This window comes from Falco punctatus, assembly GCF_963210335.1.
Source record: "Falco punctatus genome assembly, chromosome: 6".
Lineage (NCBI taxonomy): Eukaryota > Metazoa > Chordata > Aves > Falconiformes > Falconidae > Falco > Falco punctatus.
In genome coordinates this window covers 38,855,707-38,873,293 of record NC_137585.1, presented here as the reverse complement: position 1 = coordinate 38,873,293, position 17,587 = coordinate 38,855,707, and the positions used below count along the sequence as shown (strand labels likewise).

At 38.7% G+C, this 17,587-nt stretch overlaps 2 protein-coding genes across 9 annotated transcripts in view; one reads left to right on the top strand and one right to left on the bottom strand.

Moving 5' to 3' along the window:
- The window catches only part of NUP205 (nucleoporin 205), a 52,852-nt gene extending 38,640 nt beyond the window's left edge, over positions 1-14,212 (bottom strand). The window contains exons 1-8 of the mRNA XM_080393240.1: positions 14,043-14,212; positions 8,949-9,091; positions 7,781-7,952; positions 6,640-6,784; positions 5,550-5,709; positions 3,359-3,587; positions 3,035-3,199; positions 2,062-2,237 (exon numbers count right to left, since the gene is read on the bottom strand). Coding sequence (XP_080249366.1) covers positions 2,062-2,237; positions 3,035-3,199; positions 3,359-3,587; positions 5,550-5,709; positions 6,640-6,784; positions 7,781-7,952; positions 8,949-9,091; positions 14,043-14,070 — 1,218 coding nt within the window. The 5' untranslated portion in view covers positions 14,071-14,212. The remainder of the gene's footprint in view (positions 1-2,061; positions 2,238-3,034; positions 3,200-3,358; positions 3,588-5,549; positions 5,710-6,639; positions 6,785-7,780; positions 7,953-8,948; positions 9,092-14,042) is intronic.
- Positions 14,213-14,364: 152 nt separating this feature from the next.
- Positions 14,365-17,587, top strand: part of CNOT4 (CCR4-NOT transcription complex subunit 4) — a 100,835-nt gene continuing 97,612 nt past the window's right edge. For 2 of the 8 annotated variants that reach the window (XM_080393256.1, XM_080393259.1), the window contains exon 1: positions 14,366-14,656. The gene's annotated coding sequence lies outside the window, so the exon portion shown is untranslated. Of the gene's footprint in view, positions 14,657-17,587 lie in introns of all 8 variants that reach the window. The other 6 variants (XM_080393261.1, XM_080393263.1, XM_080393257.1 and 3 more) reach the window with 5 other exon arrangements.

Genomic DNA, 17,587 nt, shown 5'->3' with positions numbered 1-17,587 from the left:
ACAAAATAAGAGTGTTGATAAATGAAATAATTCATTATCTGAACAACTAAAGCTAATTCTTGAGTTCTGAATGTAATGAAGTAACCAAAAGATTTACCCAAACCACCACTGGCAAGCAGCATAAATGTTAAAACTATACAGAAGAGTTAAATAAAACGCTGACTTACAGATTTAAGTAAAACTGAACAAAGGGGTTTTGTATATATAGATACACACACGTATATATATACACACAAAAAAAAAAAAATCCTGCAAAACAGACACTTCTCTTGCTCCAAAATTTGAGATTCGGTAGAAGTAACTGAGTACATAAGCCAACCACAAACTGACAGCAGTTAAGACAAAAAATTCCTACACAGGGCTATATTCCCATTGCTTACTAACAAAGTCTTTCCTGCAAAACAACAAGTACTGACCTCTGTCAAATTGGAATACAAGTCAACGGTCAGATTTCTGCTTCTATCCTGTATTACAACATCTTCTTGTACTAAAAAAAAAAAAATACAACTCTCTGCATCCTTAGGCATCAGCTATGATCAACTGCAGATCTGAACTAAAGCAAAAAAACTGAAATGGAAAAGAAATACTCTTCCCAGAGATAAAGCCTCCAATTCCATAATGCAACAAAGATGAGAGATATATCAACAAACCAACCAATAGCCTTGGGATTTTCAGGCAGTTCTGTGGAAAACAGGAAACAAGGTCATACCTGTTCTAAATCTAATATGGCAGCACCTTTAGTCTGGGTCAGTCTCCAGCTCTTCCACCTTGATTCGAAAATCTACTTTACATCTTTTTCATAAAAACTGGTATTATGGGAGACATTTCATCTTTCATAAAGCAACAGCATTCAATGACCAGCTGCCTCATAAAAAACTTCCCAGTTCCAGACCCCTTTGCACTTGATTGTTAACAGGCTTCGGACATCTTACGAAGGCTGCATGCAATGGTGGTTTTTTGTAATACAGACACAGTAGCCTTTAGCAATCTTTGGAATATATGAGGAATATGTGACTTATATTTTATGGAAGTTCCTTAAACAATGTGGTAAGTGTATGCAGCACTTGCAGTATTACAGGCTGCCACTGCAGAGAAACATAGCTGCAAAGTTATCAATGTGAACTTGTATGAACTGACATTATACTTGTTCATTAGATAACCTGTGGATTAAAAATACATCTTAAGAAAGCAACACGCAACACCAGCAGATTATAAATCAATTAGGATTAAACTTAAAAGATGTCTACAACATGTTCATATATGCTCTCTAAGATTCTTAAGGCTCAAGTATTGTTTTTCCTGACAATATTGTTCTCATTCTGCAAGGTTACAATAAATAAAATATCTCTTTTAATACTTCTTTTTGCACATTGAAAAACGTAATTATTTGGCAACTCCAACTACAGCTCAATGAAGGTCACAAAACAAAGCCTCCATCAGTTAAAAGCATTTTCATAGAATTTTAATTTTCCATGTCTAGATACAAGGTCTTGCACAAAAGAAACCGTTGTAATTGCTTCGAATCAAAGCAATTCAATTGCTTGCAAAAACCCTTCTGCAGCATTTCTGCTGTTCTAGTGAAAACAGCTGCCCATTTTTCCAACAATTGATACTACTGAAGAAGCAGAAACCCTCTCCTTAAATATGGAAAAGATCATTAGTAAACGGATAAATTAAAAATGTGAGACAAAACCCGTAAGTTAATTTAGGTTACACTACTGTATCAAAAAAATACAATCAATATCCACATACATTGCCATCAATTTCAGCATTCATTTAAATTTTAACCATGTAAAACAAAACAAAATCACTACCACCACAAAAGCTTGCTCTGCAAATCTTGCAAATCTCACCACACTGAAGTGTTTTAAAAATCACATTCTACTTCAATGTGGAAAACAAACACCAAATCCTATGGATTCCATAAAGTCAGAAGTTTTTGCAGCTGCAGCACCTGAAGCTGAGGGTCGTAGCTGAATCTCTATGCTACCTGTCCTAATGTTAGAAACATAGAAGAGATGCCCACATTTCTCAAGCACTGCTGTTCACACAACAACTTACTTTCATTGGCATGAGTGCAAGGAAGTCTGTGACAAGGTTATGAATTTTGCGAATGTAAAATTCCTCCTGGTAGAAATTTTCAGACCCCACAACAGATTCAGTCAGGAACAGGAAGACGTTATCAGCAACTGCTAGCTCTGCCATTGCTTCATCTGCCTCAGTGAATTCTGCAAGAGCTGGGCAACAAAAATCAAAAGAGGGGGAAAAATAAATTACAATGATTTGTTACCAAACAAAACACATTTCAGAATACCCGGCTGACGTGCAAATCAACATGCTTCTATCAACTATTATTTTTTGTACCCTACAGGAAAGCACCAGGCTGAAAAAGACTAGTTAATGTTGGGTGATGATCTCAACTTTCTTCTTTATTAAGTGTTAAAGTGCATAACCCATTTACCCAATCAAATCTAAGGCTGTGAGCCAAGAATCACAAACTAACCTTAATTAAACATAATTTATAATGTTTACATTTTCTTTACTATCTGTTCTGGAGTAGACTCAATTTTGACCTATTAGGGAGCCTGGAAAGCTTATGAAGTACAGAGACACACAAAATTAAATTAAAAATAGATTTGTCCTCTCAGGATACTGAGGTTTAACACTGACAGATGTAAAAAGTTGTAAGCATAAATCTGTTCTTAATTTAAGTGTTCAAAAGATACTAAAGCTGCTAAAATACAATCTTTCACACTTTTCAGTACATTAAAATCTCTTTCATTTCAAAGAGACACTATGAAATATTACTTTCTAACAACTAACTATTTCTAAACCTAAAAATGTGTACACTTCAAAGCAATTCATTCTCGACAACCAAACTCACATACTGAGAAAGCTTTACAAGAGCATCAATGGTAATTTTATCATAAAGGTAAATACTAACACTTCAAAAAGGTAACAGATACCTTGACTTACACCACTTGCAAACTCTGAATACTGATGTGTAGCAACTGCACTTCAGTTTTTCATTTACCTGTCACATCAGATAATTGGGATATTCCTCGTAATGCCAGTGCCCAGGCTAATCGAACAGTAGCTTGCAAGCCTGGTAATTTCCAAGGCTGTGACTCCTGAAGACGAGTGTGTATTGTTGCTATATACTGTCTTTCTGTTAGCAGAGGGAGCCGGTGCATCAAATCTTGAAGAACAAAAACAAACACAACACCAACACTCAGTAAATGAATGTGAAAAAAACCCATGCCAAATCCTACCAATTCGTTACTCAACAATAACAAAATCAATTAACCATTTATCCATCTGCACAGCATAACCTCTTTGGGAAAACTGCCAGCATTACCTTCACGATCCTCTGTGCCTTGTTCCAGAAAGCTGACATCAAAGCAGTAAAGGAGAGCCATGAGAAGAGACAAGTTCACGGCATCCAGCGAGCCATCAGCTTCCACTGTTACTTTCTCCAGGTAACTTATGAGGATTAGAGTGTCATCCTTACTCAGTGGTGACTGGCAGGTCCAGACAAACAGACTTTCAGCCAAGGACTGTCGGCATTCTTTAATGAGGTCAGAAACCTTTAAAAGAAAAAAAAACAAACAAAACCCACTGAATATAAATATTCTGGTAACGTTCAATTTGTTCTTCTCAGTCAATCAGGATGGCTAAGTTAAGTTTAAAATTACTCTAAAGACAGCAGCTACAGAAAATGTTGGGGTTTTTTAATTGCTACACAACAAAAGGCACACTTCTGCTTTTTAAACGCGTTCATATTTCCATGTATTTCATTTGAGGTGTGAGTAGATATCCTAGAATAAGTCTACATGCAAACCAGCATCTCTGTCAAAGCAGGAGACACGAATCTACACAGAACTTTTGTAGCTGTAAATGTATCTCACAAAAGTCACCATTTCCTGTCCCTAAGACACAGCTGTAGTGGTTGCTATATTCAGGTAAGGTCATATAGTCTCCCTCTTGCTCCAAAAGAGATGCCCTCAACTGACTATACAAACAGCTAACTTTTAAGACCTTGAGAAATATGAAAAGACATTTAAAATTGTAACTTTCTTCCTCCAGACAAAATATGGATATCAAGAATATAAACATAAATGAAACTATCATCCCCTATTACATATGGAACAAATATCACGCCTGACATAAAGGCTACCAAGGATTTTCACACTAATTTTTTTTTCCTTTTTATTTGGCAAAATATTGCATGCTACGATACAATTAAGTACAATGGCTCTTGAAAACAAAGATTATCTCCTTTATAATGTTACACCAAAAATTACCAGTTTTCAAACAAGGACAAATACTTATTTAATTTGTTAACTTCACTCTTCCCCCCAAGCTGAGTTTTAACTGCTTTAAGTCTTATCAAAACAGTACAAGTTAAAAAAAAAAACCTTTAAAAATAAAAAGCCACTAATGGACTTTCATACTGGTCTTTGCAAAATTGTATTTTATTTAGCTAAATTATGAGCTTCTAATAACGTTCTTGCCTTGTATCCATTGAACCAGGTTAAATAAAAAATAAAGAGCTATAAGCATTCTAGCTCCAGTAAAATCACCCGCACAGTGACAAACAGAAAACCTTTTCAACATTTAATATAGCAAGAGATTTGCTCAAAGACTTCAGCAGAATAATAGTTCTAATGAATACAGAGGGAAATACGGTAGTCCACCTAAAAGGAAGAAAAAGAACTTCTAACATTAAGCATTAAATTAATTTTAAGATAAAAATAAGGTACATTAAAGCAATTTTAGGTAAATCATAGGGATATTCTTTGAATAGTTTCTAGATTAATAGCAAAAGTATAAAATGACTTCTTTATTTGGTGGAAAACAAATTAACTGATTATAACATAGAATAATTTTCAGATATATCACCCATTAGAAAGAAGTTCAGAAATTAAAACAATGTTTTAAAATCTCCCTACTAGGAACATAACTCTGCAGTTAGTCACAATCTCAATCAAGTTCAAGGATTACAAAAAAGAGAATTCATTTTCAAGCAGTTTTCACTTCACTATTAGAAACACTTCTGTCTGTATTAACACAATTGGATTATTAAAGAGCATTATTTGTCTGACTAGACTTGGTTTCAATCTGGTTTAATAATTTGTGAATTTTTATTCCAATGGTGCTGATAATGGTAGCGTTGAGAGCAGAGGATCTAACATAGTGTTAAGAATAAAATTTAAAAAAAAAAAAAAGGAAATTTTTACATAGTGCAAATATTAGGTTTACTTTTTTACTGTCCTTGATTACACTTCTTCACTAAAAATAAGGTATGCCCTAGCATCAGGAAGCAAGATCAAAACAGAAATGCAGGAAGTAACCTGGATCCCACACTGGTATAGCATAAGCTGTGGAGTAATTAGTATGATTCCTCAGACAGTAACAGAGCTTGCAAAGGTAGAGTACAGAAACTAGTAAGTATAAAAAACCAAAAACCTCCATATCTCTTGGCAGGCTAACTGTATTCTAATCTGTGCGGTAATTCAAAAGAACATTCATACCCCATGAATATTTACCTCTTTGCGATGTTTCTCACTACCCAGTCCTCGCTCTCTCTGGAGTTTATCAAATTCATTGTTCAAATCAATGTGAGACACAAGAGTGAGAATCTTCTGAGTCAAACCCTGCTCCATTAGATCATCTGTAAAGCGTGTTGTCATGGTCATTAACTCTTGACTATAACAGAAAGAACATAAATTTAACAATTAATCATACTATTTGCAGTCACAGAGGAAGTCTAAAATAATGAAACCCATCAAATGTATTTGCTGACAGAAAATGTACAACTACATTATATACATGACATAACTAAATGTGCATTGCTCATCAGTTTGCAGTGCCATCTCAAAACATTATGCTGAATGGATACAAAGTTCATGTAACTAGGTTCAAGAACACGGAATATGAGAATACAACATGCATCAGCTGGTTAAGAATTCTATCAAAAGGAAAAAGTATTATACATAAGATGTACATAAGTCACAAGCTCACATCCTCTTTCTTACTAGTAAATGTAACTGTCCAATTACATACACCCTACTGAAGTGGTAGAGCTAGTTCTAAAGTAATCATACATTCTGAAACATAAAATAAATATTTACACTAGAATATATATTTTAATCTTTGTTTAGTTGAGCAATCACTGTGCATTGGAAGTAAACACTGCATACTGTTTTATACTTTGAAGTCTGAAATACTACATTCATCAGTAGATAGGGCATCCTTTTTGAGTAAAGGTAGGAGCACGATTCTCTTGTTTTGCAGGCATGGGAAGTCAGAACACAGCAAGGGCAGAAACTCAGTCTCTGTAATACTTAGTGACCATCACTAGTTAAAGCAACTTTGACAGGGAGGGTGTCTGAAGTAAAACACTGCCAAAAGGTGAAAAGCATGAAAGAACTGCAAGTAAAATGGATATCCTTATAATCCAATAAAAATATGCCTAAGGAAAAAGGAATGTTGTGCCTAAAAAACAAACATGAAAGTAGCTGCATCAGGTTATGAGAAACAAACGAACTTGAGAATATTCACATTCCCTTGAGTCTAACTAGTCCTAAAAGCACTCAAAGCAGAAAGCTTTGATGAGCTCATCACCACAATACAGACCTGAGTTCCAATGTCCATGTCTTGCCTTGGCGTGACTGGATGAGGGTTCTCAATGAATTGGCAATGCATCTTTTCCCATCCCAGTACAACAGAACAGCCACTAGACCTCTCGTAAGGCCAGGAAAATGAGGTTGCTGGTGTTCTCCTATTGAATGAAAATGCACAAAATAGTCACAGGAAGTTTAACGTACACACCTTGATAACAGCTCTCTTATCTTTTTATTTCTATTGGAAATGCAAGTGTACTATTCAAAGCAACCACAGTTTCTGATAGAAAAATTTGATAGATAGAAAAACTATCACTAATTTGTTTCAGGCACTTAAAAGAAATCACAGATATTTTGGGTACTATTATTAAAATTGATACTCAACTATTAAAACATCCAAAAATTTAAAAAGAAACAGAAGTGCAAGTTCAGAAATATCCTAGTCCAAATGGTATTTGCCACTGATACCTAGCCGTCTTAATAATCAACTCAAGCTGATTATCAGTAAAATAAGTTTTGTTTATTCAAGATGAAATTATCTGTCTGAATTTACACTGAAAATTCAAGTTCAAAATAGAAAGTGAGGTTGATTTGAAGACTGCTTTCCAAAGGTGACAAATTCACAAGCTACTTCTTTAATGAATTTTTTAAAAGTTAATGATCAACAGTAGCTAGTAATGATAACTAACAATTATATTTTAATAACTCTGAAATCAGTTTTTATATGCAAAGCATGTGTCACTTTCCAGATTACTTCCCTTACTAATCAGTTATTACATTACGAACCAAACAAAGTCATATATCAATGTAAAACTAATACATAATTTGAAGAACCAGTAACTACCATGCTGCTTTATGGAAAAATTCTCTATCAATTATTTTTAAACTATTTTTACATTCAGTGATGAAGTAAATCATAAAAAAACCTCAGATGATTCCCCCTTTTTGCAACAGCTGCATAAAATGTGAACATTAAGGTTCAGAACACTGTTATCATATCACATTACAGTAACAGCAGATTTCTTTTTAAAAACATTTCACGTTAGGAAGCTAAGGCCTTGACTGAATCAGGCATTTGTGTTAAGCATATGCTCAAATAAGAAGGCCCTATTTAAGTTGTATTTCTCCAGCTCTTAAATATTTTCCCTTCTCACCAGCTAGAAGGAGCTCAACAGCTGCCAACTCTCCAATATCAAAGAGGTCACTGAGGATAAAAGCTTCTCTGATGAGTTGCTCTGGCAAAAGCCTAGTTCCCTGCTGACCCTGGATAGCAACCCCTTCTGTACTTGCTTTCTGAATTTTCTCATGCTGCTGAACATTCTTTGGCTGCAAAAGAAACAAGCATTGGAAGTTACTCAAAATGGCAAGATCAAATAATGAATAAAGCTTTACACATTAATCGTTCCACACAAATACAGTTCTGGCAGGTTAGGTTGTCATCATAAAAACAAAGGCAGTGTTTTTAAACACAGAGATAGTAAAGGTATCCTAAAAATGCTTCACATTTGCACAGCAAAGGTCTTTTTGTGGGAACATACCAAAATAATCTTAAATATCTCGTTTACTCAGAATAATGAAGAATGAAAGTAAATTTTGATACAATTCTTAACAGGAATTCGTATCAGCTTAATGAAAGACATCTAGGTTGTTGATCAGAACTGCTGCATTACTCCAAGACACTGCTTTCTACATCATGCTTTTTTCTATTAGACACTAAAATATACTGATGAAACTCCATAGCTGACTCTCACATTTTCTGACTATCAGTTTAAAAAGCTATATACTATTGCATAAGTAAAACCACTGAAAAAGAACATTTTTCTAGTTGCTACTTTGTGATCCATCAGCCAAGAAACAGGGAGTTTCTCCACATCATCTCACATTCCTAACAAGACACATTCTATATTTCGTAAATTCATGTGTTCACCTGTTCTGTGCATTCATTAACATGACTAAAGCATGAGCATGGACCAAAACCAGACAAAATAGCTTTATTTCAGACACACAGGAGTAGTGAAAAAGCTAATACTTGACTAATGGATCACCAGATACTTCTATTATTCCCCTCAAAATAGTATTCAAACAAAGCGAGGAAAAAAAAGTTATAAAATTATCTCGTACAAGACACAAAATAATATGTACTATTCAAGTTATTTGTATTCTTACAGCAGAATAAGATTGCTGTAACACATTTGTGTTATGTACTGTAAAAACAGAATGAAAAGAATGGCCAGGGTCTAAATGATATGTAATACAACAATACTAGACAAAGCACATCATCAACTCTCCAATTCATTCTACAAGACAGCATTAGTCCAGTACCGGATTTCTGAAGAGAGAAATGAAGTCAGATTTGTGTTTCTTTAAAACCTGGTCGAGGCGATGAATAGCTTCAGGCTGCCTTTTCCAAATGGCATTCATTACAGTCTGCCATATGTCCTTATATGGACCCCACAGGCTGGCAGCTAAAAGAAGAAATAAAACAATGTATTTGAAATCGAGAAAGAAAGAAAATAAATTATTTATACACTATTTTCAATAAGCAGACTTTTTTTAACTTACTGTTAGTCTCAATTTGACAGTGTAGACTGTTACGCCCATCAAGCAATGCATACTTTCCTTTCTTAAGGCACAAAAATATAACAATAATGGTCTGATATAAAACTTAATTGCATTTAGGGAGCTAGAAAAGCTCCCTAAGATGATATATGCAGCTAACTTCTGGGGAGATATTTGATGCAAGCTCTGTAATCTTTCAACCGTGTATGCCTAAGGATTTCCACCCACTTTGGTAAGATTAAATGGTAACTAAGATCTGAAAAGCAGACCTTGCATCTGAATGCAACTCAGCAAGGCAGACTTCCTGCTTTCTGTTTTTGATAAAAAAATCTAAACCAAAGCAATACCTAATATATGAGGGACTGAAAATGAACAGCAGTGCTATCAGAATTTGTCCCATCAACAAATCAGTCTGTGTAGAATAAATCAGCAACCAAAAACATAAGATTAAAGGCAATATTACATAAGAAACAAAAATCATAAGCCTAAGGATACTTTATCTCACATTTATGCATCTTTCTCATTTTCATTTTAGAAATAAATACAAGTACTTTTGATCCCTAAAACATATTTGCTGCTAACATTCTGTCCAAGAGCTTCATAAAGTTATAAATTTCCTTTACTAGAAATAGATCAACATATAAAATTACCTATGTTTAGAAGACACCAGATTATCTGTGGAAGCTAACAAGCACAAATATATTATTTAAGAGAAATCTGACTCTACTCTAGAAATACACTCTCTCCCTCAACACTGAAAAAAGTTTCCTTTGCATATTTCAAATCTGAATTTAGTACTAAAGCTGAACGATCTCTTCCTCGCTAGAAGTTGTATCATGCAGAACCCAAAGTCTGTAGCATGAAGGTTGCACTAGAAGATTCCTTATCATCAAGTCTCATGAAAACAGTACACCAAACTAATGTTCAGACTTCAGCCAGAATCTCTATCTAAACTGAAAACCTTACAGATGGAAAATTATTCTTACCACCTGGTATTAACATCCTATTTTAAAAAAAAAAAAAAAAACTCATTTTAAGACCCACATTAAACAGAAGTACCAAAATATTTCCACTGCTAGGTATCATCTGTATTTGTGAAAGTTTCAGATTCTACCCACCACGAGTCACTTCTAAACATACCAGGTAAATTTATTACCAATTGTATTGTTTGCCTGCAAGCTACTACATAACTGACGCTGCCTGACTGCAGGTAGTATTACATGTTCCTGAGCATCTACTGAGATGGTGGTCCCTGACCCAAAGATATGATAAGCTAGCGGTGGTTTCTGCATGCTATAATTTTCCTTGCGGAAAAGGTACTTCAAGAGATTGTTGCCCTCCTTCATTCAGAGTCACTTGTTCACACCGTATACCTGCCTGCTCCATTAACTCTGATGGACTGCACTGTAAGTCATTATAGTCAAATGTTCCAGATTAAATATGAAAAAAAAAAAAAAAGAAAAAGACTGCACTGTAAGTCATTATAGTCAAATATTCCAGATTAAGTAAGAAAAAAAAGAAAAAGGAAGCAACATTTTGCAGAGTTCTTCCAATCTTGTTTTTAAAAATGAGGGTATTTCATCAACACAGGTTACAAAGTTGTCCCACTAATCATAAAAACAACTGAAAGAGAAATGCCTGAAGCACAGAGGGCAAGAACAAGTGGGTAGTGAATGGCAGAGACCTCTGAAACTGGCTTTGTTTCTGGAGAAATTAAAAAATAGAACTGTGCCTTGCAGAGTAGCCTATATACAAAAAATACTAGCATTTCACCTAAAACTGGTTTAACTATCCCCCACCTTCTTTTTAATGTACAAGTTAACACTGTGGTATGAAATCAAGTACCGAGGTCACATTTTATCTTCATGTACCTTGTTCTGACCAGCTGTAACTAAACCTGACTAGGTGCATCGAAGTCAAATATAACTGCACCTTGTCTTGACCAGGCTGCTTACTTTAAGACAGCAAGCAAGAGATAGCTACTCTGATGTGAAGATGCCCCTTTCTTCACACAATCAAGACGCCTCCTCAAAGTAATGCAAAATGCTATACGAACACCCTGAATAATAATGCAGCATAAGCCAAGTTGAAGTGTAGTGGGTGAGCATGGAGACAAGAGCAGGTCTCAGAGTGAGACCACGGGTTTCAGTCAGTTTTACCACTACATAAGGTGTCTTGGAAGCAGTAAACCAAGTAAAACTGCCAGTTTTATTCTGTTGCAAAGGAAGAAACCACACAAAACAATAACAACAGAACAAACCCTCTCACCCCAAAAACTATCATAATTTATGATGCAATTAGCAGCCAGTAAAGCTGAGAGGACAGCCTGTAAAAAAGGACAAGGCCTCTCTCCTTTTTAAGCATCAGAGTGTTTTAACCATTCAATGTCACCCCTGTCTAAACAAATTCACTAAAAATAGCTACTATTGGATAAATAATTACACACTCCAGACTGTAACTGGCTCTCCCATATAACTTCAGAGTTCAGAGATTTACTTCCACTCAACGCTTTTTCACTCTTATTAAATTACAGAGTCCAACAAACACCAGCAGCAACCCGCAGCGCCTGCCAAAAGCTGTTCATTTCCCTGGCCAATTTTTTTGCTCTTGTCCCTACAATGTAATTGCTTTGCACCAGCCCAAATACACGTACTGTACGGCATTAAAACAAATTAAAGATCTAACTTTTCTAACTTAAAACTAATGTAAAAAAAGAGTTAAAGAGTTTATTTTCAGCAGGATCACATCTACAACCCAGTTTGCTCTGTGATGGCACAAACTATGCTAGTAGAAAGATAAGGTATTGCAGAGAAAGGAATAAGCAGCCGGGATGGAAAAAAGGCTGGACTTCAGCAACCATGCTGAATTTTTCTCACTTAAAGCTGTTTCCATTATTATTACAGTTTTAGAAATGCTGCCCATCCCATCAGGGACAGCCAGGAAGGACAGTTTGGGTTGCTCCTTTTGGCAACAGTAGCAGCTGAAACTTATGCCTGAACTTTTTACCAAGTTATAGACTTAATCACACTATGTCTATCCCCACAAATAATATACTATAACCTAAGGCAAAATCTCCATTAGCTCTAGTGCCACATTGGCTTTAACTTTTATCTCATCTTTCATGTATAAAGCTCCTTCTTCCCCCCCTTTTTTTTATTATAATGTTATAGAATCTCTTGCCATATAATTTATACAATAAAATGTAGTCTCATTTGAACTAGTCCAATTTTCACTTTAACAAAGTCACATTTCACGTGAAAGGTCTTTGCTTCAATTAGTACTTTTCTGTGAGGGAGCAAGGATGTAATTGATTCGGTTAGATCAAAATATCCTCTCTGTGAAATTTACTCCTTGCTTAACACAGAAATGGAGCTTTTAATTTTATTAACCCATCACTAAGACCTACAACACCTTAGTTACAGACCTTTTGGCCATACCCATATTCCAGCCACAACTGCTTTTCAGAGGGTCTCCATTCTCCCTGTATTAACCTAAGGAAGTTCAACAACAGCAAATGCAACATCTTGCACCAAAGACAGAACACCACCGCACAATGGTACAAGCAGGGGACCAAGCGGCCAGAAAGCAGCTTTACAGAAACACACCCAAGTGTTCTGGTAGACAAATAACGGAATGCTAGTCAGCAGCACATCCTCATATCAAAGACAACCTCTATGTACCAGGTTGTATTAAACAAAAGTTGCAGCCAGCAGGTGCAGGGAAGTGATTTTTTAGGCACCTCTGGGTCCTGTGCCTAGTTTTGGGCTTCCCAGAGCATAACACTGAAACGGGGGTCAGGCTGAAATAATTGACCTTGTTCAATCTTAAGAAGGCTAAAGAGGGACGGCAGCTTTATTGTCTTCAACTACCGAATGCCACTATACACAGAAAACAAGAGAGAGAGAGGCACCCCAGGAGAACCTCAGCAGCAATGACACAAGCTGCAATACCAAAACTTCCAATTAGCCATCGGGGAAAAAATAATTTACTGTGTGTGTGGTGACACATTGGAACAGAGGCCCAGAGAGGCCTCTGGGAAGAGCTTCATCCTTACAAGTATTCAAAAGTAGTTTAGATAAGCCCCTGAGCCACCTGACCGAGGTGGCCTTGTTTTAAAGGGGAGGAAAAGAAGTGTTGGACCAGACAACCTCCTAAATTATTCTCCAATTACCTTGTTACTTCTTCTTATATTACATTTATTCCTGCTACACTGGGTAAGTGCTACCTTAGTAACTCGAACGTGCTCCTTGTGACACACTCTAAAAAGACCACGGATGATCATAATGCTCCTCCTCTTTAGCAACACTCAACACAAGAGAATACAACCCAACATTTCCAGTCTCCTCGTGTAGCACAGAACAAAATCCAGGACACGTTTCCTTTTTGCTTTTTATTGCACATCGTATTAAGAGATTAGTGCAATACACAACTGATTCTTAATCACTTATTCACTGAGCTACCGCAGCCCTCCAGCACCAAGGCGGCCTTCGCTGCCTCCTGCCGCCAGCCGCGTGCACCGCTCGCCCGGGCCAGCCGGGCAGGGCGGCAGCTCTGGCCGTCGAGCTCCATCACCGGGGCACCCCTGCGCGGCCCGAGCCCCGGGCACGGCCGCATGGCAGGAGGCCCGCACTGCGGCCGCTCGCCCCGCCGCCTGCCAGCGCCACCGCGGCCCCGCCGCCCGCTCGGGCCCCGCCGCCTCCTCATGGCCGGACCTCCCCGGGCCGCCGCCCCCGGGGCTTCGAGGAGGCGCGCGGGGCCGGCGCCCCGCGGGCGGGCGGGCGGCGGGGAGGAGGAGGAGGACGAGCGGCACCGCCGCGGCAAAGAGGAGCCGCAGCCCCACGTTCTGGTTCCTCTTACCCGAATTTACCGCCAACGGCGCCGCCATCTTGGGGAGAGGGAGGCGCGATCGCGGCGCCGCCGCCCGATGAAGGCCCCCCGGGCTGCCGCGGCGGCGCCTCCCGAGGAGCGGGGCAGCGACCCGCCGGCCCTCCCGCCGCAGAGGACGGGGAGGCGGTCCCGCGGCTCTGCCCTATTCCGGCTTCGGGGCAGCCCCGATGGCGAAAGTTAACGAACGGCCACTTTCGCGCCGGCAGCTCCGGCAGCGGCAGGGGCGGTGGGGCAGGCCCGGGGGCCGGCCGGGGCGCGGGCTGACGGGAGCTGTAGTCGCAGCGGGGCCGGGGCCGGCTGTTGCTGGTCCCAGGGGCAGACGGGGAGTTCATCGCGTCAGTCGGCGTCGCGTTCGCGTTGAAACCTTTCCGAGTGGGCTACGGACAAGGGGGAGCTCCGGGATTCTGCGTCCCCGCGTTCGCACCGCCGTTGTAAATAGCACATCGCTCCCGTGCCGTCCCGTTCGGTTTTCCCCTGCCTTTTCCACACCGAGCTGAGGGCAGTCCTGCCTTTCCAGCCCTGCCCTGTAAGCCGTACGCATTGAATAAGGCAAAAAGGCCTGAAGTCAGAGGCTGCACCGAGAGGTAAATTTACTAAAACGTTTTCAATTTTTTTTTCAGTGAAAAGAAAAAAAAAAGTGCTACTGTTCTTTTTTTCAAAACCAGAATAGTTTCGGTTTCGATGGTTTCAGATTGAAGTCTTCGAAAAAAAATTTGAAACAAGTAATTTGTAAATGTTTGAATGATGGATGATGCTTATTTGAAATGCAAATAATTAAAACAGCACTATTCACCTAAAACCAGTAAAGTAGCTTTTTGTTCAACTGTGTTAGCAGATGTGTAGCATATAAAACTCATGTTTCTTGGGCTTCAATTTGTCAAGTAGGTTTTACAATCTTGTACTGAAAAAAAAAAAGCAGCCTTGACAGGGGTTATCCTGTGAAGAAAGCTGCATTTAAACTCAAAGTATGTGCAAGAAAAAAGTACCAGGGATGAAGAAAGGAAAGCAAAAAGGACGTTTGTACATGTATGTATTTGCAGCTAAGGAACGCCTGTTAGTATCTGTTGTGATTTAACCCCAGCCAGCAACTGAGCCCCACGCAGCCGCTCACTCGCTCCCCCCACAGTGGGATGGGGGAGAGGATCAGAAGAGTTAAAGTGAGAAAACTTGTGAGTTGAGATAAAGGCAGTTTAATAAGTAAAGCCAAAACTGCGCATGCAAGCAAAGCAGCAGAACAAGGAATTCGTTCACCACTTCCGATGGGAAGGTGTTCAGCCATCCCCAGGAAAGCAGGGCACCAGCACACACAACAGTCACATGGGAAGAAGACAAATACCACAATGCCAAACATTCCCTCCTTCCTCCTCCCCCACCTTATACATACTCAGCATGACATCATATCGTATGGACTATCCCCTTGGCTAGTTTGGGCCAGCTGCCCCAGCCGTGTCCCCTCCCAACTTCCCGCATCCCTCCAGCCCTCTCATTGGCAGGACCCAAGAAACCAAAAGGTCCTTGATTTGGTATAAACATTACCCAGCAACAACCAAAACCATCAGTGTGCTATCAACATTGTTCTCACACCAAATCCAAAACACAGCACTGCACCAGCTACTAAGAACATTAACTCTATCCCAGCTGAAAGCCAAGACAGTATCTCAGAAGTATCCTATATTTGAAGTCAATTTACCACCCTCTGTCCCAGCAGTAATCAAGTCTCCTCCAGAAATTCCCTCCTGTATTACCTTTAAGATAACAAGACCCACCAAAAGTATGTATTCATTTTTAGTGCCAATATTTCCCCCTCTTGAACTTTATTGAAACAATATTTCACCATTGCAAAACCATGTCCAATGAACTAGACCCATGGGAAACTGGCAAAACAGCTATCCCTGCTTCTTTAGATCTTCCCTGCAATGGGATGGCAGAGGGGACAATATAAAGAGACCAGTGGTCTTGAGGTGAGAGTGAATTGGCAAGGCAGCTGTAAGAAAAAAATACAGAAACCAGAGAAAGTTTCACAACGATTTGTTAGAAGAGAGAAAAGGAAATTTAAAAAGGGGGGCAGAGTCTGTTCTGTTAAGAACGGCTCCTCTCAGAGTTCAATAGATGAACCCATTCTCATTAATTTGGCCTAACTTGCTCATTTAGTTGAAGGGCCTGTATTCCCCTGAGATTTCCCTTTTCCGGTCTTAGCCATGAACGAGAACAGACCTATTGCAATGAAAATGATAGACAGTGAATCATTTATTTTGTTCTAGGAAAGGAAAAAGTGACAGTAGAAAATGAGTGAAGTTATTCCACAAGCAGCAGAACTAAAGCAGCCTTGGTACCTGAGTACAGCATTCCTGTATCTTCTCCCATGTATCCATCACTATGAAGCCATAGCTCTGCTCCTACACACTACACCAAGACCTGTGACTATGAAAGGCATAAATTTGGAGACACGGGCTCATTGCCTGGCCACAGCAAATGTAATGGATAGCTTGAGGTTTTGCTTCAGCCTTTCCAACCATACAGATGCTAATTTTGATCTTTTTCCTTTATACACTTCCTGAGTTTCACAAAGTTTGTGAGGATATAAGTGTTTGAGCCCTTTAGCCCTTGATCAGATTAAGTTGGAATTGGTTCAGGAATTGCAACAGGTTCAAAAGTTACTGGAAAAGTTTGGCAGACAGAGTGTGATTTCCTAAGCCTTGTTTCCTTAAGAAATAAGACTTTAAAAAAAAAAAAAAAAGACAGAGAAGTAAATAAATACATCTATTTTTTTAAAAAGCCTTGCCCAGGCATTAAGAGCTGTCATATTTCTTTTGGCATTCAGATGCAGCCAGATTGCACACACTTTTTTTAATCTCTGTTGGAGGAAAAAATCCTTTCTAACAACTGCAGATTTAATATTTAAAATTTCCAGATAATTCTTTCCTCTCCTTGCCAATTGGCCAACGGTCACATAGCAACATGAAGAAAAGAACATTGAAAAGAGTGGATGGCATGGGGTAGGTCATTGGGCAGCTGAACTTCAGCAGAAACCCACCCTATTTAGCTCCAGCTGCACAGCATTTATTATACTCTTTCTCTGTCAGCAATGTGATATTGTAATGCAAAATAGTTGTGACAGTACAGCTCCTAGTATGGATGAAGTAAGAGAGGTATCTACATACACCATACCATACATTCTGCACATACTTATATTGGCATAACTGCATCCATCCACGCTTCGATGAGTAGGCAAGTCCATGAATAGTAATTCTTTGCTTATTCTCAATTTATTTGCTGTCCTTTAATTTAGGATCTTATTGTTTACCTAGGATCACTGTCTGGTTTGGTAGACTATTTTTGCCAAGTCACTGTAGGGAAAGAATACCTTGTTCGTCTCCCTAACAATAGCTTTCAGCAAGTTCTCCAATACATCTGGGTTCAGTGAGGGACACCAGCTTCTTTCATCCTTAATTACTAGACAGAAATCTGTGAAGTATCAAAGGTAGTCTGACACTAAGTACCTGGGATGGATAGTA